This window comes from Andrena cerasifolii, chromosome 7 (assembly GCF_050908995.1).
Source record: "Andrena cerasifolii isolate SP2316 chromosome 7, iyAndCera1_principal, whole genome shotgun sequence".
In the NCBI taxonomy this organism is placed as follows: domain Eukaryota; kingdom Metazoa; phylum Arthropoda; class Insecta; order Hymenoptera; family Andrenidae; genus Andrena; species Andrena cerasifolii.
In genome coordinates this window covers 14,576,336-14,601,604 of record NC_135124.1, presented here as the reverse complement: position 1 = coordinate 14,601,604, position 25,269 = coordinate 14,576,336, and the positions used below count along the sequence as shown (strand labels likewise).

The following is a 25,269-nucleotide window of genomic DNA, read 5'->3' as shown; positions in this document are numbered from 1 at the left end:
CTTACTTTACACGGTTTAATTTGACGTTAAACTCTCGTTACCTATATAAAAGTAGACGTACGTTACACAGATCAGTTAATCCGCGGTTAATCCAGCAACACGAGAGTGCATGTACGTGGATGAACGCGCTGCGAGGAAGAAGATCGTGTTGTGTTAGAGATCAAATTTTTTTTTCATTCTTTTTCATCGTTTTTTCCCCCGTTAACACGTATTAATTCATTAATTTACGTATGTATAGTAGCGTGTACACACACACGCACGCGCACACAGATTCCTGTAGTTTCTTTTTCTTTTCTCTTTTTTTTTTTTGTTTCTTTGAAGCAGTTCGCACACGCGTACAAGCACTTTGTCCTCTGGATACGGTGTACCGAATGACAAACAGAAATTATACGTAGTAGTTAAGATACAAGGAAAATGATTAGGAAATTTACCATATACAGGGTGTCCAAATAGGGCGTCGTCGTAAAGGAATTGAATCGTAAATACACGCGAGAACAAGAAATTCGCACATCGCACTTTGGTTCAAGACGATTATCCTAACAAGTTCCCGATGACAGATAACTGATTACTGGATGCTCGGACCGAAAAGTTTGTACACGTTATGTCGCCTGTATATATGTATGTATATATCTCCCCCCCAGGACATGAAAGCATCATTTCGTAAACGAGACGCGGGACTTTACGTTACGATGTCGAATAATAAATGTAAGCAACGTATTATACCTCTGGTACGCTTAACAACGTTACATTGACATACTTTGATTGTAAAGTTCTTTTGTTTCGGAGCCTAAACACGCTAGTCAAAAAAGTGTACGTGTAAAAACGAATTTCTCAACGTGGCACATCTCTGTTGCACAGTATCAGGATTTCACGTGTAGACGCTAGCTACGAGAATGACAACGTGTGCCTAAGTACACGAACAATTAAAGTATTTTTCCCGGATGGAAAAGACCGAAATCAAAGAACCAGTAAAAACGATATCAAGTGAGAGGAATCTCGATCCATAGGAAACGCACATAAAAACATGAATCCGTGGACGGTCACCCTGTACATATTCGATACATAGTTATTATAATTAAAACGCTCTTCGAAATACTGTAAAATCTCACAAAATACTCTTCTTGTAAAAAGGTGCGGCTGAGACTTCTACGGGTCGGGCCATACGTGATTAAAAACGTCGAGATTCGGAAGTCGAAGGGAAATTATAATTTGCGAAAACGGACACGGAGATCGTAATTAAATTGTAAAAGGGCGGGGGAGGGCGAGGGGCACGGGCGGCGGGGTGGGGGTCAGGGTTGCCGAGGGAAAATGTAGAGATTCGAAAAAATGAGTAAAGAAACGTTCAACGATAAAGGGACGTTATCGGAGAAATCACCTAAGTCTTAGGAAACGTTCTTAACGCTAGATCCGAACGATAATTATTAACGCGACGAGTGTGCCGGAAGAGACAGCTGTTACAACGCGAAGTCGCCGCGCGTTACCTCGTAACGCCGCGGGGCAAAACAAACGTTCGTCAGGACTATTCGTTCGCTCTCTTATCAACGAATTGATGCGTAATAAGAATAAAAATTAACGAGGTAATCGGTAAAATTGCACGTGTTTCTATCAACGAACATCACTCCCTCCTGCCAGCCGAGGGCGTTCAAGCACACTCTCTCGTCCGAGAACGTAAAAAAAGGGTAGTGTCGAATGATCGAGATGCCCGAAAGATTATATTCCGATCGAGAACGATTTTTCTTACAGAGTATAGAACGCGCAAGGGCATAAAATTTTCTTGTACACACCAATGACATAGTAAGCGATTCTGTGCAAAAAGAGATACTTATTCTCCGTAGCGAGACAGAATATCCGGTGACCGTCGACCACCGGCTCCGCGCTGGATCGTCATCGGCGTTCCCTCCTCTCGCCGCGGATGGAGAAACGATCGGCGCGGCGGGTGGTCGCCGATACATATCTCACGCGTGGGTCTCCTCGCACACACGGGATCCATCGACGCGTCGCGTTTACCTCTGAATATCCCGATCGATTTCAGACACGCGAGGAAGAGTTCCACGCGCTCCGTCGCCGTGCGCCCGCGATCCATCTTTCAGATCGCCCACGGTACGACACGCTCGGCCCGCGTCGGCCCGAGCTGGAGCGCTATCGTGATTCTTATACGAACGGATGACAGGACACTTTGGCAGGAACGAAGTCACAAGAGCTCGTACTGGCGCAAGTGCATCCGTTGAATGATGTCCCGACAATCGTTGAACACTCTCTTGATGTTCTCCGTATCGACGGCGCATGTGAAGTGCGGATAACAATAGTGCTTGCCGTCGCCGCTCGCTGTACTTATACGCTGAAAACATTGCACATTGAAATCACCGTGGCTGGAGCGAGGGGGTGAATTTCTGTAGGCAGGATTCCACGCAAGGTGTCGTGGACGGAAGAAACGTAGCGACAGACGAGTGCCGCAGAGAGCGGACTCCTTCTCTACGCGTCTTCCATCCGCCACACGCGCGAGATGTTCACTTACGAGAAACTCGTCCCTAATGAAGTACTTGGCCCTTATAACGTCAGGAGGTTCCGAGGGATCCGCGACAACGCCAGGCTCAACCGGTGTCTGGTATCTTGCGAACTCTGGAAAATAGTCCTCTAATTTGTGCTTCCCTGCCTTTATCTTTTCCGCCAATAGATCCTGTTTGTTTAAAAATAAGATTACGGAAATTGTGCGGAGCCACCTAAAAGGAAACCAGTCATGTATGCCAATCGGTTCGTTTTATCACGGACAGGAGAGAAGAACCACCGGGATAGAGACAACGTGCCGGATCGTACCGATTGTTCCAAATGCTTTTGAAGAGATCGAGGCTCTCTCGGAGCCGGAGCTTCGTCGGGTCCTCCCTGAGTACCATGTTGTAACTACTACATGCCGTTACGAATATGATCGCCGTTACATCGTTAAAGCACTGTATCCATTTTCTCCTCTCGTCCCGTTGACCGCCGACGTCGAACATGCTGCAAAAGTGAACCGACAAATTTGCCTTACGACGCTGCCCCCGTTGCCCGGCAGTCGGCTGCCTGTCGGAACCGATGGCCGGGCGTTTTACGCAACGCCCGCCGACCGCGGGGGACGATTCGGATTACCTCCGAAATAATAGAATCGACCCGCAACTTATTCACAGCCGGATGAAAATTCTACGACGGGGCTCGACGAGATCGGGGTGGCGGGGGAGGTCTCGGCTGGGACCAATAAATAAACGTCCCAAGACAATGTGGGGCGCGGACGCGAAACGAGGGGAAATATAATAAAGCCGCGGAGGCGTTAACGCGGCTAACGGATTTCGCTGGGCGTATTATAATAACGTAAGTCGGCTTGTTTCTGTAATACACACGCCGGGACGGGATGCGCGTCGCCGCTTTGCGTTATATTTACCGTCGGCCGATGTTACTGTAATACGTCGGCTATATATAGTTAGACGACACTGGAGCAAAAGCGAGAGAGGAGGCTATCGGGCACGGGGACTTACTGAAAGTTTACTTTGTCGACTTGAAACCGCGTCTCGAAGATGCCGGACGTGAGGACTCGACACCTGAGGATGTCCTGGAACAGAACAGAATTACTCGTTGAGGGATGATCCGGCGATACGTGTTCTGGGCCCGCCAGGGACACAGATGGAGATAATTTCTACCTGCTCTGTGGGGGTGTAATCCGGTTGCTTAACAATGGCTACCTTATCTAGAAAACTGAAACAGACAAGACAGAGGAAATCATTACTTTGTGCCTTACACGTTCTGTCAAAAAAGTACCGGGAATATGATCATTTAAAAAGCTCGCTTAAAGGGATTGCTGAAATTCTTTTTCATCGCTAAGTTCGCACAACTGTCCTCTATACTCGCGCGGAGTTTGAGCGTCACTTGTCATTTAGTTTGTTTACAGTGCGCCATTGTGTCGGTTCATCTCAAGTGTGTTTTGCGATTTTTACAAGGGATGAAAATATCGAACAGAGAGTCTGTCTGAAATTTTGCATCGCAAATGGAATTTCGTGCGCCGAAGCGCTGAGAATGTTACATAAGGCTTACGGTGAATCGACTTTATCCAAAAACACGCGCGTATGAGTGGTACAGTGCGTTTAAAAGCGGTCGAGATGTGGTGGAAGATTTGCCTCGCTCTGGTCGGCCATCGACGTCTTCGACTGAACTTCGCATCGCTAAAGTAAAGGAAACGGTGGCTGGAAATCGTCGTTTAAGTCCGAGAGAGATAGCCACCGAAATTTCTGTGTCTCAAGAATCAATTCGTACCATTTTAAACGATTGTCTCGGCATGAAACGCGTTGCCGCTCGACTAGTGCCGAAAGACCTGAATTTTGAACGCTGAAGACATGTTAGCGCGAGTCAATTCCAATCCCACATTCATAAAACGCATTGTAACTGGTGATGAGACATGGGTTTACGAGTTCCACATGCAAACCAGTCAACAAGCTTCGGAATGGCGCCTTCCAATTCAGCCGAAACCGAAAAAAGCACGTCAAAGTCGATCAAAAGTGAAGGTGATGTTGACAATTTTTTTTTTCGATTACCGCGGTGTTGCGCACTCGGAATTCTTGCCGCAAGGTAAGACAGTAAATAAAGAGTATTATCTGAGCGTTATGCGGCGTTTGAGAGAGCAAATTCGTCGAAAAAGACCAGATCTGTGGAACGAAAACTCATGGATTTCGCACCACGATAACGCACCATCTCGCAAGGCTATTACTGCGAACGAATTTCTGGCCGAAAACTCAAGAAATCTTATCGAGCAGCCACCGTATTCCCCTGATATGGCTCCGGCCGACTTTATTCTCTTTCCAAAACTGAAATTACCACTTCGAGGCACCCGTTTTCAGTCGATAGATGACATAAAAGAGAACTCGCGGCGAGTACTGAAGTGGATTCCAAAAAATGCGTTCAAAAAATGTTTTGATGATTGGGTTCTTCGTTGGCACAAGTGTATCATTTCGAAAGGGGCCTACTTTGAAGGCGACGCAATAAATTTGGACGAATAATACATACTTTGTGTTTCATTGGCCAATTCCCGGTACTTTTTTGACAGAATGTATGTCAAGGCCTCGACGGGTGCGAGGGGAAGGGCCATGAATTTTCATAAGGCGCGCCACATTTTATGCAAACGAGACATTTTTCCCACATTAGACAACACCATGGCGCGCTGCGCCTTCATCGAGCTGGACTACTTTCGATCGATGCACCTTGGCCCACGATAAGGATCATCGGTCAGACGCATCGCTGTCGCGAGCTCCATATTTCGAAGTTCCAGAGGCGCGATGCGCGCCGGGTTTATTTGCCCCATCGATATACGAAAGATCAACATAGCCGCGATTCGTCGAGGCGCCGTTAAACGTTACAACGAACGTGCCCATAATTCGAGCAAACACGAGCCTGTCGTAGCATCGGGGTGGTATCGCAGCGGACAGAGGGATCCTCTCTTTTCGAAATCTCGGTCCAGGAGGAGAGCCGCGGGACCCGAAGACGACGTAGCCGTCGAAAGCGGCGCGATAACACGCGCGATGGAGAGCGGAAGTGGCTGCTAGCAAAGGGTGGGCCGGCGAGGGCGACGAAGGGATGGAAACTCTCTCTCTCTCTCTCCTCGCCAACCCCCGCGGCCACCTTCCCTCTGCCCTCGGCTCCTTTCTCTCGCTCCCTCAAAAGACCCTCCCCGGCCGGTGTCTAGGGTGGATAGAGCGCACGAAGAGGGAAAATCGATTCTCGGCGGTGTCCTATCCTAACCCCAACTCTCGCCCTCTCGGCCTCGCCGGGTATGCCTCTCTGACACCCAGTTTCCAATCCGGGTCATGGGTCACTGCCACCGCTCGCCTCGCCATCAATCGTACGTGCAGACGTTAGCTGCACGGGTACCCGTGCATGTAGATCGGGGCACAGGTGTGCTGGTGTAGGTGCGAGGGTCTGCCAGGGGTGGGTCTCTCTCTCCTACTCGCTTTGACACCGTCCTGCAACCTTCCACAGTCGGTTGACGGCGATAATATATTTACCGACGGGCACAAGGATTGTTCGGGCCGGATATTAAACGGGCAGAAAGCCGGCGACAGTTTTTCACCGGGGAATATTCGCCGATGTTTTCTCGCCGCGAGGAGGCGCGATTTCGTTACCCTGGATGCGTAGGATTCCTCCTGGCGTTTCCGATGTCTCTTCTATTTTAGAGCGCAAATGCTTTAGCAGCGTGGAAAGATCGAGGCTCTAACAGCGCGTGTGCTCGGTAGATCGTTAGCAGTTTAGGCTACCTGCGCTGTACGCGACCCTTGGAGGGTTGGTTCTCGCCACTATAAGCGGCCGGCTTTATTCTAGTATCGGAACCCTTTTGAACGGCGGCAAAGGAGGCGCGGGTCACGAGGAGCTCGACGAACTATCAGCTCTCAATTCACGCGTTGCCGCTCAAAGACATTTCCCTTGAGGAACGTAAAAATAGTTGAAACGACCGAGCGGAATTTTCTCGGGGACAAAGCGAGGTGGCTACAATCGAGGGAGCAATTAAGCCCCCGTTCGCTGGCCCCGACGGGAGGCAGGCATAAGTAACCGCAAATTGGCTCCTCGAGTAAATTCGAGAAACCACCGCGTGTATCGGCGAAATTGATTTTCGGCAAAGCGCTTCGCCTGGGCGCCACACCAGCGAATCACACTGGCATGTGCGTGCCGGAGTGTGCGTGTGTGTGTGTGTGCAGGCTCGTGAGAAGGTAGGTCATGAAATTGGCGCGCTCAGACAGAAATGAGGTTATCGACCTCCGGAGAATTGAAAGAGGAAGGAGGTCGTGACCCACTGTCGCTACAGCAGAACGATTTTCTCGTTATCGCGGCCTGTAACTCCACCGACCTTGAGGTCAACTGTAACAATGTTATTTCTAACGACACGGTGCACGCGCGTGACACTCTTCATCCACGGCGAGCCGGCTGCCGCGTTCTCCAAAACCTATCAGCGACAGCTATAAGCGGGATCAAGAAATTCAAGTGGCGCAAAACAATCACCAGCCGATTGCATAAGTAACGAATCGGAGCAGGACCGAATCGAGCGCGCCTCGAGGATCCATTACCGCGTCCTTCGCGTCGATCTCCACGGTCCCTTCTCAAGAGTCTGTGCCTTAAGGACTACTTAGGCAGTCAGATCGCTCGAATAATCAAGTATTTTTTGAGAATTAATTACAAGGAGATGAATACAAATTGTGACTAGTACTTTTGGGTAATGTTTGTTAATACTATAAACAGTAAAAAAAAAATTATTTGAATAATATGTACATATGTATGACAGCGCTACAGTTGCCTGATATATAGGTGTTTTTTTCTGGAGCCGCTGTAATTTTGCAGTGATTCTGGCCGTAAGAAATTGAATTGTGAAATATTCTCTGAAATTGATACTTTGCCAGGACCCCCATTCTACCCTGAACCTATTAAAAAAGAAAAAAAAATCAAAATTATAAAAATGGCGGCTGTAAAACGGCAAATTTTAAAGAAACTTGATTTTTCCCCAGGGAAAAGAGGCATTTTATTTTTTTTTGTCAAAACAGAAGTTTTCACAGACTTACGCGTAGGTTCAGGTCGTAACTAGACATGTTTCACATATGCTGAATTTTTTTCAAATTCACTTGTACCTCCGTTTTTTCGCAATCACTGCAAAACGAAGAGGAAATATGATTCCGAGAAAAACGCGTTTAAAGTTTCGACAGAGGAATTAGTCTACCTGCGTGCGCGCAGAAACGGTTTATGACGCACTCGACCTTTTCGGTTGTAAAATCCTTAATTTTGCGAATTTTAACATCAACCAAACGGCATTTTAATCGGGAAGGGTGGTAGGGTAAACCAACCGGTAATTGACCGCAAACCAGTGAATGACCATTAGGCAAAGAAATGTAAATTATAAATTTAAACATTATTATATGTTTATAAATGGAGTGTAGTTGCACTTTTAATATCCTATATTGTTAGTTACGCGTATTAAGCAAACATTAATAAGTACAATTCTGATTAAAAGTATGCAGTCATTTACTGGCTTTCTACAGGTTTTGCATTTTATAATTGTATTTTTTTTTAAATTGCGATAAGAATAAGTAATTACTTTTATAGAAATTTAAAAATAAATAAATTTAAATGCAATTTCAAGTTGTTTTGTTGTTATACATAAATATATTCCAGTATTAATCTCAAAGCTGCATAGATTCAACAAATCGGTCATTCCCTGGTTGGTTTACCCTACTTTCGAAAAATACAACAACGACAAAAAATCCAGTTTCTGACTGCCTAGTCCCCTGAAGCCTTAAACGAAGGCACCGGCGACCGATCGCAAATACTTGAAGAGTCTGACGATTCCGCTCGGTCCGTAAAGCCTGGTCGGTTAACGACGACTTGCTATCGCTACCGATCGTTTCCCTTCTTCTCTGGAAACCTCGATGCAACGTTAAGATTCTACAACGCTCGAATTCCGTACACAGGTACCTGCTAAAGAAGTGTTCCACGTAACGCAAAGTCAAGGACTTTCAGAAAGGCCACAGGGGCTCTCTAAACGATCTCATTGATTTCCCCCGCGCTTTATATTTAGACCCGCGTCGAAAGTTAGCAGCGACGACAAAAAAGCGCGCGCCTTTATCTGACGCCGCGGAAGAAGATTGTTATCGACTTAAACATTGAAGGAGCACGGTGCGCCAGCATCAAGTGATCCCCGGCGCACAGACCTACGTCTATATATAGCGACACGTGTTTCCTTTTTTAAGGTGTGCCGAGGTATTCCATCGTGTAATCGCGTAATTCCAGCGCGTTACTCGATTCAGCCCGTCGCACGGAGCTGTGCCCTTCTTTTCATCCAGCCGCCGTCGATTCGAAACCGCTGAATCCTCCGTTGCTGCCAGATTTCGGGCGGGCAGAGGGTGCGCGAGGTGCATCGACGACGTTATCGTCGCGATACACCTCACCCGAGCTTTATCGCGTGAAATACAACGATTGTTCGACCCAGGAAATGACTCCGACTGAACCAACAATCAATAATCGGCCGTTGTTACGCAGCGATCTCTTATTCTCTGGCCGAGCAAATATTTATTCGCCGCGCGCGCTCGCAGACGCAAGGTGTCTCTCGGATTGCCGATCTGTCAGCCCTACATTCCTCCGGATATTCCCATCTTCGTCAACGAAACAAGAATTTCCACGTCGGTGGTCCAAATCGCCCCGTCGTTGCGCGCCCTCGACTATTATTCACCGCGATCGCGTGCAGCGTGTTCAACAAACAGCAGGGATTACAAGAATCCCGCGTCCCTGCGAATGCCTGCGTTATAACCGAAACTCGGTGGCTCCCTAAAAATACGACGCGCTATTTTTGTCGGGCGGTTCCTCGGTGCACAGTAGAACGGCAGCGAAGCGCGTAGGAGAAAGGGGTGGCAGGCGCGGTGTTAAAAATTTACAGGAACCTGTCGACGAGGTGCAGTAACCGGGCGTTAAATATTTTTACCCGCGGGAGAACGGTTCCGCCGTGATCCTGGGTCGTCGCCGGCCGGGGAGAGAGCTGGTCGAAGTCGTTCGCCACGGGGCCGGGAGGAACGATCGCCGTTCCAACATCCACGACCGTCGTCGACCACTGTGCAACGGCATCGCGGGCAATTGCAACGGCGGAGCAAGGTTGCGGCCAAATATAAAAGCCGGCTCCGTCTAATTAAAGTGTTTGACGAATTGACGGACGGCAAGCGGAGTCACATGTTCCGGCTTGTTGGCTTAGCGGGCCGAGTTTCGCGTTTACACTGGAGATTCACGCCCCTTTGCCCACGGATCCAGTGCAACAACCTGTGCCTCGCCTATGTAATTCTCAAAGGGGACACGTTTCAAGCGAGCTGCTGGACCGGCGGGGACCACGAGGCCGTCGACGAGCCAGCTTTTCGCTGATTTATATAAATTTATCGGCTCGGGCGCCGCCGGTGCTCTAAACTTACGCGAGGAAAGAGGAACGGCGCGGGGCACCGTGGAAAATCGCCGCCGACTTTCGGGCCAGCGTGCTCGATCAATTTTGCGCCGTTCCAGCTTCCCCGATAACCGCCGTCGTGAAGCGTTTGCGCGATAAACGGTAGGTATCAGCTAACGAGGATCGCGTTCAGACGCTTCTTTTAAAATAACGCTGGACACTAAGTGCCCCTCGTCGGACGCAGCAGTTGAAGAGGAGCACGCAGAACTAACGGCGATAATTCGTGGACCGCTATTGTAAATACGTATTGCCGGGCGAGATTTTCAGGCGCGACTTTTACAAAGAGCGCGGAGTGAAAAAGTTCGAGGATGGGCCAGTTGATCGAGAACCCCTGGACGAACGAATGGCCCCTATTAAAGCGATTACCTCGTTAAGGCATTGTCTCCATTGGCATTAAATCGGTGTCACAGGCCCATGAATATACACAGATGTATCGTATGCATCGCGGTCATGAGAACGCTTCCGAAATTCATCCGACGAGCGTGCTTATTTAAATGCGCGCGGAGTTTTTCTGCTCTGTCCGGCTGGGGGTTCTACGCCGTCACCGGCTTGGCGAGAATCGCCGAGAACTATGGTAAACCGAGCGGCTCGCGGTCCCATTATCGTCGCACGAACGTTATCGTCCGTGACTCTTATCGCGATATCAGAGCCCCTCCACCCCCGGGGGCAGATTAGAATAGCCGTGGCTCGCGGCTCGGGCACAGGAGCATCTAACGCGACCAAGGTAGGCGGTTGCTTTACCCTCTTATTTTTATCAAAGACCCCAGCCGTCAACTCCTGTCCCGTTACTTTCCAGCGGGGTATTCTTGGTCGCACTTAACGTTATAATAATTTCCAAGTCACCCCGCTCGTCGATTTCCAGCCGAGTCTGTGTCAGATCCATGCGCGCGCCATCGCTCGTGAAGCGTTCACCGTCCGCGGAAGAAACATCCGGAGCTGCGGTAGGTGAACGCCAGTCGGGCCTGCTTAGTCGAAAGCGGGCAATTTCGTGGCAGGGAGGCTAGAGTCAGGGACGCACGGCAATTTGGCTGGGCGAGCGGTCAGGAGCAATAACGGAAGCGGCGAAAATGCCACGACACTTACTATTTGGCGCAGTCGATTAGTTGGTACTCGTTACTCCTCTCGAAACTCTGCTGAACGCCCCGGTCCTTCCAGAGGGTCTCCACGATTTCGTAGAACTCCTGGAAAGAAGAAACGACGAACCGGTTAGTCGATCGGACAACTGCCACAGCGTAGGTAAAATGGGATCGCACGTACGATGGTTAAATACGTGCGAAATCGGAGCGGGAGAAATTAATATTCGTGAGTGCCCCGGGGGAATTTATATCGGGCCTCGTTAATTATCTAAAAAAAAAAACGTGAGGCTCTGACGAAACGGAAAATTTGGCCGGTGACAACGGAATCTACCGCGTCACGGATCGAGCCGTCGATGAGACGCTTTCGCGTGTACGTCGCGGGATGCTAAACGGAGCACGTCTCGCTATCACCGAAAATGTTTCCTCGTCTTAAGGATACCCTGCGGTCAAAACGCTTAGAAAATTAAAAAAAAAAGAAACTGAACAACACACAGTAAAAAAGCTTTTTGGACTTTAGTACTATATATTTGAAGAACAAACAAAAAAATTATTGTTTGAATTGTACCAATTTTTGCCTTAGATGTACAGCATTCATTGTACCGCTCTAGAAATTAGAGCGCTCGACGGACGAAACTGTAAAAAACTCAATTACAGACCAATTTCAAAAACTCTTACGGCATTCTATTCATAATTAGATTCGCTATCGCCTTATCCACGGAGAGTAATTTTGGATCACCCTTTTTTTATTCACAGATTTATGCGTAGAAAAACTGCTTTTTAAAGGGTTACATCCACCTAGCGGTCCGGGAAAAGCATACAAGTTCAGGAATTTTTGGGGCAAACAGTATAAGTGAAAATCGTGCATAATGTTTTTCTACTAAAAGATACATCTTTTAACTATATTATTCTAAAATTTCATGAGATATTATTATTAGCTAAAGGAGATATCGGCTTGGATATAGTTATACGATGTACCTTCTAGTAGAAAAACTGCGTACGATTTTCACTTATACTTTTCCGCCAAAAAATTCGTGAACTTGTATGCTTTTTGCGGACCTCTAGGTGGATGTAACCCCTTAACCACGTTGCTACTTGGCTACTACTGGGGCTACTAAAGAATCGCGTTAACCTACGAGCAGAGTTGCACAGAATTCCGTTTCTCTTGCTGTCGTCGGCGGGCAGCTTTCTAGGAAAATCAATTATACCGTTGTCGCTCGCGTCAAAGCGCGACTCTATCGAGTCCCCGCGCTGCACAACTTGCACGGAGCGCGGAGGATTTTTGTTTGCCAAGGGTAGAGCCTCCGAACGCTTCCGCGGTCAAAGCGAATCGGACCAACTTCCCGAACTTTCAAGACGCTACGCGAACTCTTTGGTGTTGCAATCTCCTCGAAGTGGGAGTATAGCACGGGAAATAAACGCGACAAGTTTCTTAATAGGATTTCGTCTCGCGACGATCGCAAGCGAGGCTCTCCCCGCCGGGGAATGGTTCGCTGAACGCATCGCACCCTTTCCCACGTAATTGGAAACGAACGTTCGATTGCCAATTTTATTATCTCGAATAGAATCGGCCTTCGGCGCGCCCCAGCTTGCGAGCGCGGCTCGCGACGGTGCCCGCGGTCGAATTCGGCGCGAAGATTCGCTCGAAATAAACTTCCGTATCCTCGACAACTGCCTGCCGGAGATATGCAAAACGCCGAACGACAGTGACAAATTGCACGCAGGCCGTCGAACGCCGCGACGGAACGAACGAGGTGGAGGCGAGTCGCGGTTTCATCCTGCAAGAGCCGAGCGCTCCCACCGGGCGCGATCGCGCAACGCGGGAGGCTAAAATTTCCGTCCATCCTCTTGGCGGGAGGATGGAGAGCCATCTTCGCCGCGTTCATCGTTAAAAATATTTCGGCAAACGGCGGCCAAAGATCCGCAGTGCCGAGGGATGTCCAGCGAGCGACGTGGCTGGCGATCTTGCCGTTTCTGCGGCTCGATTCGATTAATTCAGGTGCATCGTTCCGGATCGATCGCGGGCGCAGCGCGTGCAACAAACAAGCAGTGACGATAATTCGCGCACGCTCCGGCCAGGCATATATAATAAAAGGTACATAGACGCTGGCGTGTTGAATGACGCAAAGCAGGCGGATTATTTTGTCGCGACGACTTTATTTCGAGCCGCGCCGGCGGCCGCAACACCGAAACGTTCGTTTTCGCTTTCGGGCTCTCGAAATCTCGGATGTTCCTCTTGGCACACGGCGAATCATCATTCTCTCGCTGTGACACAAGCTTCTGTAACACCGACGTCCGTGAGCGGAGTCAGCCGGCCTCGGGAAAGGAAAATGTCAATGCCTCTTTAACCCCCAATTTTTTTCTGTTCCCCCCCGGTTTTCTCCGTAAATTAGCGATACAGTTTTGGCCGGCGCCTCGTTAGCGGGAAAGCGCGAGGCACGGCAACGGCCGCTGATGGGCAAATCGTGGAAGGAGAGCGGGGAGCGTTGCGCGGCTCCGTCCTCTTATATTCCGCGCGTCACTGTCTCGCTGCGCGCCGCTCTCTTTATTTTGGAAAGATAAAAGCCGCGCCGTGTCGTTGATCCAAGTTACGTAAGCCGATTCGGCCGGCCGGAGAGAGCGTACCACCTAATGCACAACAAATCGCGAGATCCCCGGTGGGATAAAATCGCGCCGGCGACTTCGGCGCACGTTCTACAGAGGCGCGGCGGCATTGTTGCCCTGAATACAAAATGACTAAACGGGTTAAATAACGAGCATCGCGTTTGCGAGCGCGCTCGTGTCGTAATATTTTAATGGTGCACGCTCCCCCCGTTTCCTCCAACTAAGTAGTTTCACTATACGATTCATCGTAGCTGGTTATGAAATTACGGGATCCGTACCGGAGCGGTTCCAATGCGAGGGCATGTGACACGAGGGCGCCTCCGCCGAGGCACCCCCTTGATTAAAATTATTATAATAATTACGATAATAAGGTTCGAGGAGCAAGCGGCGAGGAATCCGCTAGCTTCCTACGACGCTCCGCCGGGGCGAGAGCGATTCTTTCGCGCCCCAGCTAGGCGACAGAAGCGAGAAACGTAATGAAAACTTTCGATTGGATACGTTCACCCGGCAAGAAGCTGCCTCCTAACCCAGACCTAACCCAACCGAGCCTTGACCTAATCTAAGCTCCCGCGGATCCCTGAACGTCCCGCCAGAGTCGCCCGCGGAGGTTTACAGTTACGATCGTTCGGCTAGGCCCCCGCGGAATCGCCGGGGATATCGTATCTGCCCGTCGAGTGGAGGTACTTTCACCGCAGCCGTGTCCAAATTGACTCAGAAAACCACCGCTTGCGCGTCGATCGAGCGAGAGATACGCGTCTGCGGGTACACACGCCGCGCGACGAGTTTCTCTCTCCGCGTGGCGACACGACGAGCCGGAACGCGTGCACGTACACGCGCGAGGAATGGCGCAGCGCATGATAGCCAGCAGCGCTATATAGCGCAGCGCGACATGTGCGATGGCTGTGTAAACATTGTAAACACTGATCATGCCATGCAGTGGCTCTCACACGCGGGGCGACATTCCCGTGCGGCGCATCGACGTCGCAAAGTTCAGGGAAACCTCGCCGTATCGACGAGCGCAACTCGCTTACAGAAATACTGGGGACGGATTAAGTTCGCCGTGGTAAAAAGAAGAGAACAGAGAGAGAGAGATAGGGAGAGACGGTAATCCGGTGCAATTGGTCTGCGTCGTCGTTTCTGCAGTCTCCTTTGACTCACGCTGCAGCCGGGCTTTCGCGGGAGCGCGTTAAATCGTTTATACGAGCATAAAGTCCCCCGGCGGCGTTCGTGGCCGCCCTCCATTCAGAATCCTCTCCGAGGGCGCGTCCCAGACGGGCGCGGACTTTTCGTCGTATCGGCGTTAAGGTGGTACAGGACGGACTATTCAGATCTCGATGATTCGATTTTGTTTCTAATTATTAATTCTGAAAGTGGCATCCTCTGTGAACATTTACAACAAAGCTTCATGACGAAATTCGAACAATTGCGGAAATTATAGCGCTGAATGTAACTGAGTGCACCGCCGAGCAACGGCCTCGCAGCGCGGTATTGGCGTAGGGGACTCAACTTTGCAGCGGTTCATCTCGAAACTGCATTTTTAAACACCGTACATTAAGGTGTACATCGTAACTTTTGAACGAACGAATATTTTCAGTTGAAATTCTAACTGGAGGTGTGGAATTCCTTTCTCCAAAACATGGAATTTTCGCATCGACATTGGACGTTCGTAAAGAATTTTATAAACGTTTAAAGACGGTTTTCTTCCGTAAAAGTGTGAGTAGAAACACTGATTCGTGTGTAGCTTTCACAATTCTCGTTTAAATTCGCCAATTAAATTCCAAGTTTTAGATTTTGGTGGAGAAATTACTCACCTCAAAGCGTTTTGCTTTCAGACGATCGCTTCACCTGATATTACGTACACCGACTACAGCTGCGCACCACGCAGGAGCATCTTCAGCGCTTAATAATGTCAACAAATTTGAGCATTCCGACAATTTACTTTTTTTGGTAATTAACTCGGAAACGCGTCCAGAATAAACTATGAAAATTACGGGTATAGTGATTGCTTGGTACCTAAGCAATCCGACACAAACGAAACCATCGATTTTACGTGTCCAATAGTCCTGTACCCCCTTAAGGCGGCGGACCAGCGGGTGCGAATGGCTTGGCTGACTCACCGAGGGATAATCGAAGTCCGGGGAGGACGAGACATCCAGGATATAGTCGACTTTGCTCTGATTCGCCGAGTCCTCCAGAGAGACGGGCGGCGTTAGCGTGCTCATCGCGCTGGTTATCGTCTGGAAAAATGATGCACCGGTAAAGGTCGCGCATTCCACGCGGAAACTTTCGAAAAGAGAAAAGCCGCGGGACGGGCGTGAAAAAAGAACCGCGCCGCGATCGCGATGGATTCGTCGCTGCAGCGATGCCCCCGGGACGAAAGAGAAATCTGTTAACGGGCACGTCAGCTCGCGGCAGCTTCGAAATTTATTCGCCTGCTCCGCGCGCAGATAGTGTCATTCGTAATCCCCGATCGTCGCGAGGAAACTTGTCCATTATGCTCACCTGACACGCGGAAGCGATCGCAAGGTTACGCGCGACGCGCGCTGTCCAAACGCGGCCTCGAACGACAAATTGACGAGGAGACGCCTCCCCGACGCGGCGCAACGTCGCGAATTTAACGACCGCAGCCCGTACGGATGAACGTTAGCATGCTTCTCACGGTGCGGCCTGGAGTAAGATCCTCCGCGGCGAGGATTCCCAACATGGTTTCGAAGGGAAACGCGTGTACCGATTCGGCGATAAATTACTCTGTTAAAACACGTTCCGGGAGCGTCCCGTTCGCGCGCGAATTATTCGATGCGGCTCGTCGCTGCCGCTTCGAAACGGCAACTTTCGGGGTACTCGCTGACGAGGAGAGATCCCGCATTCGGGAATTCAAAAAAATCTGAGACCGCGACTATGTAGCAGGGCTGCTCGAGTACTCGAATATTCGAGTAGGTTGAAAGTCGGGCCGAGCCGAGCCGAGTATTCGAAAAAAGCGAGCGGCTCGAATAGAACCGAGAACTCGAATAGAACCGAGAACTCGAATTTTTTTACCGAGAACTCGAATTTTTTACCGAGAACTCGAATTTTTTTTACCAAGAACTCGATTTCTTTTTTACCGAGAACTCGAATTTTTTACCGAGAACTCGAATTTTTTACCGAGAACGCGAATTTTTTACCGAGAACTCGATTTTTTTTACCGAGAACTCGAATTTTTTACCGAGAGCTCGAATTTTTTACCGAGAACTCGAATTTTTTCGAGCGGCTCGAAGAAAACCGAGTGAGCCGAAATTACCGAGTGGCCCGAAAGTACCAAACAGTCGGGTGTGTCGAGTAGTTTGAAGCTTGAATGTTTCGAATATTTTAGAATATGTTTATATACTGGATAATTGTTTGTAATTATATTTTGTATTATTATTAGTATTTCGACTTTATTTATTTTCAATAGAGAATACTTTCATTTGCAGTTTACATTTTAATTACCCACATTATTACTGCGGCCGCGCCTTTACTCGTATCTTACTTTCTCCTTATGTACTATATTTTCTGTTTAACGAGTAATAAAGTCGAAATAATAATAATAATAATAATAATAATTACGAACCATTATCCAGTATATAAACATATTATTATTATTTATTTAAACCGGACTAGCCCTTGGTATACACTGCAGAGTTAATATAAATGTTGTGTGAGGTATTACGTGGATACTAAATTACAAAATTAACGATGAAACCGCTTATTCTTGAATTCGTAGTTTATTCCCCATGTACCTACCTGGAAATCTATGTCCATGACTAGCGCTTCTTTTCTCATTTTTTATTTTATTATTCTGTAACTTACTGTAATTATCTTTTACTATAAGTACTCTTGTTCTTAATGGGCTTGTCCCGTGAATAAATAAATAAATAAATAAATTATTGCTATTCTATAGGAATAATTTTGCGCACCGCTGTTAGAAAGGACGCTAGAGCCTTATTAAAGAAGCCCAACTCAGAGCAATATTTGTTCGCCAGGTTGGATATCGTGTTGGATATTCTAAAATATTCGAAACATTCAAACTTCAAACTACCGCACTGTTCGGTACTTTCGGCCCGCTCGCTTTTTTCGAGTACTCGAACAGCTCTACTATGTAAAGTACTTCTTCCTGACTACAACGTAATTTTTGTTTGCTGCCCAAATTCAGTATAAATTGGTGAAATTGTCTCTATAAATACCGGCTACATTTTGCGATTTTGCGTCACAACTAGCGAAGTGTAAGTTACCAAATGATAGTCCTAATTAAAAGAACTAGCTTTTGTCTTGAAACCTCCTTTCTATCTCTTACAAATTGCAAGTTACAAAGTAAAATCAGAAAACAGCTGAATTTTCAGGGTTTAATTTCACCCCCTTAGAGTGCATTTGGGTAGCAAACAAAAATTGCGTTGTAATCAGGAGGAAATCCCCTACACACTCACAAAGTTTCAGATTTTTCTGTCGAATTACAAGAAGCTCCAAGAATTAGCACAAGAAGCTCCGTTTCAATTCCGCGAGGCTATCAGATCGCGACTAACGTCCCCGCGAGAAACGAACAAAGAGACCCAAGCACCCTGTTCTTTGGTACACGAATTACGTCGCGCCTAGAAGAACGGACCTCGTTGATCGCGGGAGCAAGGCAAATATCTGTACCCGCGACTACCAAGGAATATAACGTCGCCTAAATAAATCTCCAAGGGGGGGCATCCTCACCAGTATCGCATCTCTGATGTTCTTCTTGATGTCCTCGATCTTCTGCCGCTTTTCCCTGCGCAGAAAGCAAATAGTGAAAGACAGGCGAATCGCGATCGACGTCCACGGATCGCTCGCGGCGTTCGGGGCTGCTTGGAAGCGACGCGTCTGAGATTCGATCGCGCCCGATCGACTGACGGGACAAGATAATCTATACCCTGCCATTATTAGTGGCTGCCGAGTCAGTCAGTAATTTTAGAACCGACGGCGTCGCGCCAATTTTAGGTGCACACCGATTTCGTCCGTTTGGAGACACTGGAGGCTTCGAAGCGCGTGGGCCCTCGGCTCCATGGGCGACACCTGTGCCAGGCCTCTGTCGTCGTTCACGGACGAGCTGTTAAGCCGCGTATTCACCTGCGCATTCGCCCCGAATGTGCATTCGGCGCGCACCGATTTTTTGCTCGTCCGGTGTTCGGCGCGCATTCGGGCCGATCCGCTTGTTGGCGGTCCATCAAAGCGCGCATTCGGGTCCGAACAATACCATGAAATGGACGCCGCAAATTTCACTCAACCCCTAACGCGCGCCGAATGCGCGGCGAACGCGCGCTCAGCTCCGAACGAGCAAAAAATCGGTGCGCGCCGAATGCACATTCGGGGCGAATGCGCAGGTGAATACGCGGCTTTACTCCGCGTACCTCGTATGCGCGCGTATAAGTGGACCACAGAAGGACGACAGTCGCGATCTAATACAGGTTGCTCCAATTCCTTCTTTTTTTTCCCGCGCCGCCTTAATATTCCGAACGGGTGTTCTGCGGATGAAACGGGTGGCGCTTGGCATCGGTCTCTATGGTCCGCGCGCGGCAATTAAGAATCCATTGTCTCCAACGCACACTCTTAACCGCCGCGCGTCCCGTCGACGCGAGCGATTACTTCATCTCGATTCTCAAAGGGTGCACACAAAACCGCGAGCTAACCCGCCCCCTCTCAGCGAGGTATTCCCGCTAAGGCGGTATCGAGTACATTGTCCAGAATAATTGGAGGATCATCCATTGAAACGGGAGCTCCAAGCAACGCAATACAACCCCGGTAAAAATAGAACTACAAATTTGCTTGCTCCGAGTGAACGGTCCAAAAACGTGATCCCTCTGTTGCCCCGAACACTCCCGGGCCCGGCCACCCAGCTAATTCCAGTTTAGCGGGCGAAATTATCGAGAATCGAATTCGCCCTTCCGCGTGCTGGCGCCCCCTTTCCGTCGAGTGTACGTTAGACGCGGTGCAAATACAAAGATTGCAAACAGAGACGTTGAAAAAGGCACGAGACGGCGCGGCTATTTTCGGCTTCCCTTGTTTATATTTTACGCGCGACCCCGGGCGCGAGGGGTGGCGATATCGAGAATCAAACGGAACGACACGATTCGTCATCGACGCGCGAGATGCAACGGGCGGAGAGAGAGAGAAAAAAAAAATTCTAAAAATAGCGGAGTCCTACGGGTGCGCCTCCATAGTCAACAAGGCGGGATCTGCATCGGGAGCGTCGAGCACGTAACCGCTTCTTCGAATCTCGCGCGGCCGAAGGGGACGCTTAAGGTTCAACGATGCGGACGGACTCTCCATTGTTCCCTTGTCGAAAAAAATTCCGCCCGCGAGACGATCTCGGAGATAAAAGGGAGAGGAGGACAAAGACAGACGTGGAGGCGGGCGGGGAGAAGAAATCACCGCGAAACGTAGCAATAAGCCGCGTTTTAGGCCCCTGTTATCAGCGCCGGAGGCAGAGAGGATTTACGACGCCGACCCGTCTGTTTGCACGTCGTTCTCATCCTATATCTGCGCCGCTCCTGATTTTCCACGTATAGGTGTACCGACCATCTTTTTACGATAACGACTCGAGAGCCTGCGCCCGCCCCTCTGCCGCGCGGCGCCTTTCTTTCCCGCGTCTGTAGCAATGGGTTCGTCGCGCCGGATGAGAAAAAGTTCGAGCTACGCGAGAACGCCGGGGCACGGGAAAGTGTATCGAGAGTTCCGCGGGTATAACGCGCTGCTGAATGAGCGGCGAGAATGTCCCAGGGGACCTGAAACGAGCCCCCCTTCGAACGCGTGACGACATCGCGATCGCGCAATGGACCGGATTGCTCGCAGGCTGAATCATTCACGGAGTGCGTATTAACGAGCGCCGGGGAAAAAAGGACACGAGGTTATGCGCGGCTACTACACGTCGCGCGTTCACGTGGATCCGACTAGACGCTGCGCGACGAGACGCCGAGCCTCGGGCCAACGCCGTGTCAAAACAACTTCTACGAAAACACTTACGCCTCGCTGAAGCCGTTAACGTGCAATATCCTCATCTGTTTGACGATCGTGCTTTTCCCGGATTCTCCCGCTCCTGCAACAAAAAGTACGACGCTCGTCAGCGAGGCGGGTTACGCAATTTCGCTCGTTTAAGTTCGAAACGAGGCGAGCGAACGCCGCCCGCCGCGGGGAACGACTCCCGAGTCCGTAGCGACGAGTCAAAAGACAGAGCCGCTCTCGCTCTCGCCTCGAAGGATTCCCCTCCGGGTCGAGAATCGGTTTCGACATGCACCGGCCCCCGTCCATTCTGCGCGAGGGAAATCGAACGAAAATAGGTGTCCGTGGGCGCAGCGAACGGACCCGACCTTTTTTTTTTTCCCCTCGTCTTCTTCTCCGCGGCCCCGCGAAAGTGGCGTGTTTTTGTAATTTTTTTCTCCAAGCTCCTCTTTCTCTCTGCTCGGGATCGTAATTGCATACGGCAGGGAGACAATACAGGCAGCAACAGCTGTTGCTTCGTTAGAGCTGTAGGCTACGAGTCTCCGGTACGCAACGCGCGCGCATACATGCACGGACCAGCCAACATGCACGAGCGGCCAACGTGCACACGCGGGCGCGCGCGCGCGCACACATCTCCTCGCGTCGAATTAGAACGACGACCTACATAAACGGAAGAATAGGAAGGTAATGGCTAGGTGTTGGGTTAAGTATCGCAATAAGCGGACGGTGTGCGTGCGTGTGCGGCGAGGGCGCACGCGCGCGCCCACGTTGCCCGCTCCGTGTGAAAAAGAGCCCGGTGTGGTGTCGGTAGAAGGAGAAGAAGGAGACGGGGGGAGAGAGAGAGAGAGAGGGCACACGAAAAGGGTACAACACGAGCGGCCGCCTCTCGCTGGATATTCGTGGGTGCCGCCGCCGGCTCATACGATAATCGATAAAATTGAATTACGCGCTGCTGAGCATCGCGATAATGCTCTCTCCGTGGCCTGTCCTCGCCGAAATTCCAGATCGACGTCGACATCCACGGGTCTTTACCGCTGGATATTCTCCCCACCGTCGCCGCACTCGCGATTCGAAAGCCACGGATGCTAGCGCGGAACGGGCGCCGATAAATTCCCCTGCATTTACGAAAAGGGAATCGTGATTTCTATAATAGTCCACCACGGAAATAGCTCCGGGGCAAACGGTGGACCCCGGGGGTAGGTGCTTTCACCGGGGAAAAATGAATCGAAACTGTGGAATGAGTTTTCCCCGCTCGAGGCTTCGCTTCCGAGGAAATTAATTTTGAAAACGCGCGCAGCGCTCTCGCCCTGTTCAGTACTCGCTAACGGTATTCCCGTGTTTACGCGCGGTACGAGAAGTTACGGGTTAGGATGCAACTCGATCGTCGATGTTTTATGCGGAGGAAGTAGCTTGCGGCTGAGTTACAAACGAACGCTTTCGTTGTATTTTCGGAAATTCAGTGAACCGGGTTCTAGCGAAGTATGCGCGCATTCCGCGCGCTTTCAGGATCGATTTCCCGCGAGAAAGGAATCCACAGGGGAAACTCTATCCGGCAGTTTTTATTAACTTTTCTTCAGCGAGTCTTAGTCCCCTGGCCTGTCGATCTAGGAATGATCCCTTTTTAGTCGAGTATCGCTTGGAACAGAACGACTCATATTTATCTTAGTACCGTGGTTATATACAGTACCCATGTTACGGCTCTATTAATAGAATTATCCTTGTAATCGAGTGGCATAAGGAAACGTGTATTAAGAACTGCATTACATGGAACTGACTGTCGTAACCACAATTCAATAACGTGTCGCGATAAGAACCAGGAGTGAAACGGGTAATGAGCATCTTTTACGCGTCGCGAGTTGAGGTTAAGTAACGCGTACACTTTGTTGAAGCTAGAGAAAAAAGCGGCGGTACGGCGATTAAGGAGACGTCACCCGTTGTCAGTCATTGTGTTCTTTAAAATATACCGAAACTTTCCTCTGCTCTATTGTTTCCTTACGTCATTCATTTACGAGAAAAATGCCGGGCAATAATAACGCGAGCGACCAGAGGGGCACGGGTGCAGGGGAGGGGATAGGACATGTTGCATCGCGAGACGCGGTGATTATCGACGGAGGGGGAGAGGGAGGGGAGAGAGAGGGAGAGAGAGAGAGAGAGAGAGAGAGAGAAAGAGAGGAAAAAGCGTTGGCTTTCGCCGGTCACTTACCGAGCAAAAGGAGCCTGTGAGTGGCCCGGTAAACCTGCTTGTCCTTTTGCAATTGCCTGGTGATGGCATCCGAGCGCCTCTTCTGGTTCTTGCTGTCATCCTGGCTGGCCTTGCTGCTCTGGCTGCCGAAACACCCCATGACACACCACGAGAGAGACACGCGCGGCTCGCCCTCTTCGCTCTTCCCTTCCACTTCTGTTGGTTCTCTGTTGTTCTCGCTTCAAAGAAAGATCACCACTAAACTCCCCCCGTAGAGAGGCCCGACGACAGCTCGCGGTTTACGAGCACTACCGGCGCGCGTTCTGTTTATCTCGCGTGCGAATGCGACCAACGCTCGATATAACACCCTCTCCAGCGCGGTTCGCGGAGATTCACTCCGTTTCCACGTCTACCTGGCGAGGTTCGTTCCTTCGTTCCGACCGGCTGTCTGTCACTCGATACTTAATCTATCACCGTCGCGCTTACACTCGAGCCCCAGTCCTTCTATCGACGTCTCTCTCTCTCTCTCTCTCTCTCTCTCTCTCTCTTGCTCGCGCTCTCTCGCTCTCCCTGTCACCCCCTCTCTCTCTCTTGCTCGCGCTCTCTCGCTCTTTCCCTCTCCACTTCTCTCTTTCCTCTTCCACCCGCCGTCTATCGTTACGGCGATCGGTCTCGTCGCGACCTTATACTCTTTATCTATCTCCGTTCCTCCCTCGTTCGCCCGTTTTCTCCTCCAAACCTCCGTTTTCGTAGACCGCGGCTACGGGTACGCGTATCTCGGCTCTCGGCTCTCGGCTCGCACCTCGCACGTTCACTTCACGGCTTCTTTCACTGCCCGCGAAACCATAGCTACACACCGTGTGCCGCGACGGTGCTGCTGGTCCAACGCCGACTTCTCTCGTGTAACGTGTTAAATGTACGATGTCGTACAGAGGCACGATGAGACGCGCTCTCGTTGTACGAAAGTCAGGCAGCCCCGTTCCCTAGGGCCGACGTTTACACGTTCACGGTGACACCTGGCCCCAATGACGGCGGTGACGAATTGATCCGCTCCGGATGAAGAGCAAGTGGAGTTACGTGGCTGTCGAGCGTAAGCGCGACCAAAGGCTGGTGCGCGACGTGAAAATACCAGCGGCGGGGTATACAGGCGGCCGAACCACTTCCGAATCTTCCGTTTTAACACTGGGCGAAACCGGCCGCGAGACACTCGCGGCAGGTTGCGATAGAGGGAGTACGCACGAGGCACGGCCAACAGCGACTCGAGAGAGTGGGAGCAAGACCGGGACTGGGATAATAAAGTTGACGTGCACTGTCGTCCGATGCGCCTCCTGTGATGGCCCGCGAACACGAGACACACGCGAAATCGTTTCAGGAGGAAGGGACTCGACGCGTGTACGCGACAGCTCGGCCTGGCCTCGCCTCACCTCCCAGCCCCCCTACCCTTCCAGACAGAACAACGAGAAGTTAAAATAGATCGGCTCCGGGTGCGCTGCTTAGCTCGTTATTCGGGCAAATCGAAGAGATTCGTGGAATCGACAGCTACCCGTACATAGGGAGGACGACGGTGCGTGACTGACCAGTTTTTCTTCAATTTCCTGTGGCTTTCACCCAATCCTTTCCCGGTGATCTCGCCCCGTGCAGCTTCAACCGCGAGGAACACCCTCCACGACCGTCCGCGGCTTTTTCTTCTTTCTCTCCACTTTTCGTTCCTCGACTCCTCGATTTTTCGAGGGCTCGTCCGGGTTCCCCTTCCCCGCCCCCTCGCTGGCCTCCTCTCCACCCCCTCGCCGCAAGCTTCTCGTTGACGACCACGGTACCCACGTACAACCACCACTCGGGGAACCCAACCGTGTGCCCTCTCTCGCACACACCCTCGAGTGGCCTCTTACTCTCTCCCTCTCTTCTTCTCGGCACCTCGCTTTCACCACGTTCGCTCGCTTCCCTCACTCAAGAATCCCTGAGGAAATTCGCGGCCGAAACATCCGAGACGAGGTGCTCCCTGCAGCCAACATGTCGTCTGCTAGGCCCACCAGCGCGGCGGACCACCGCGCTTCGGATGGATCAGGCTCGTATCCTCCGTTCTCGGCGCCCTGATCCTCCACTCGTCGCCCGTTGTCACTACTCCACCGTGAAGAAACAGACTCCCGTCCACGATAATTCTTTCGCGTTCAACCCTATCGCCCGTACTTCTTCGATAGTTTCGCTCCGGGGCCAACAATCTGTCGTGTTGAGTGCTAATGCGTCGACTGTAGCGCTACCTACGATATCTCGCGAAACTAAATCCTTATATGTGTGAGGCGCTCGCGCGTCCTTTCGTGCGAGTAAAATTCAGCCTTACTATATGTCGCTTATAAACACTTGTTAAGTACCACGGATACGATAGATTGCACTGCAATGAATTCGTATACGTATGCATAAATGTAACAATTCGCGCAAACCACACTACTGCAAGGAATGCTATA

The 25,269-nt window shown here is 50.4% G+C and overlaps 1 protein-coding gene and 1 pseudogene across 2 annotated transcripts; one reads left to right on the top strand and one right to left on the bottom strand.

Moving 5' to 3' along the window:
• Positions 1-314: 314 nt before the first annotated feature.
• Positions 315-25,081, bottom strand: Galphas (G protein alpha s subunit). 2 transcript variants are annotated; one of them, XM_076816504.1, is made up of 10 exons: positions 22,829-25,075; positions 20,650-20,722; positions 18,364-18,418; positions 15,771-15,890; positions 11,060-11,157; positions 3,669-3,723; positions 3,507-3,580; positions 2,815-2,994; positions 2,516-2,720; positions 315-2,338 (listed from the first exon to the last, which is right to left on the bottom strand). In XM_076816504.1, exons 1-10 carry the CDS (start codon positions 22,965-22,967, stop codon positions 2,192-2,194), a joined length of 1,146 nt encoding a protein of 381 aa, XP_076672619.1. In that variant the 5' UTR covers positions 22,968-25,075; the 3' UTR covers positions 315-2,191. The 2 variants fall into 2 exon arrangements, with proteins under 2 accessions (XP_076672619.1, XP_076672620.1); XM_076816505.1 differs by lacking the exon at positions 315-2,338 and having other exon boundaries at positions 2,522-2,677; positions 22,829-25,081.
• On the top strand, positions 3,968-8,549 carry LOC143371195 (uncharacterized; annotated as a pseudogene).
• Positions 25,082-25,269: the final 188 nt, after the last annotated feature.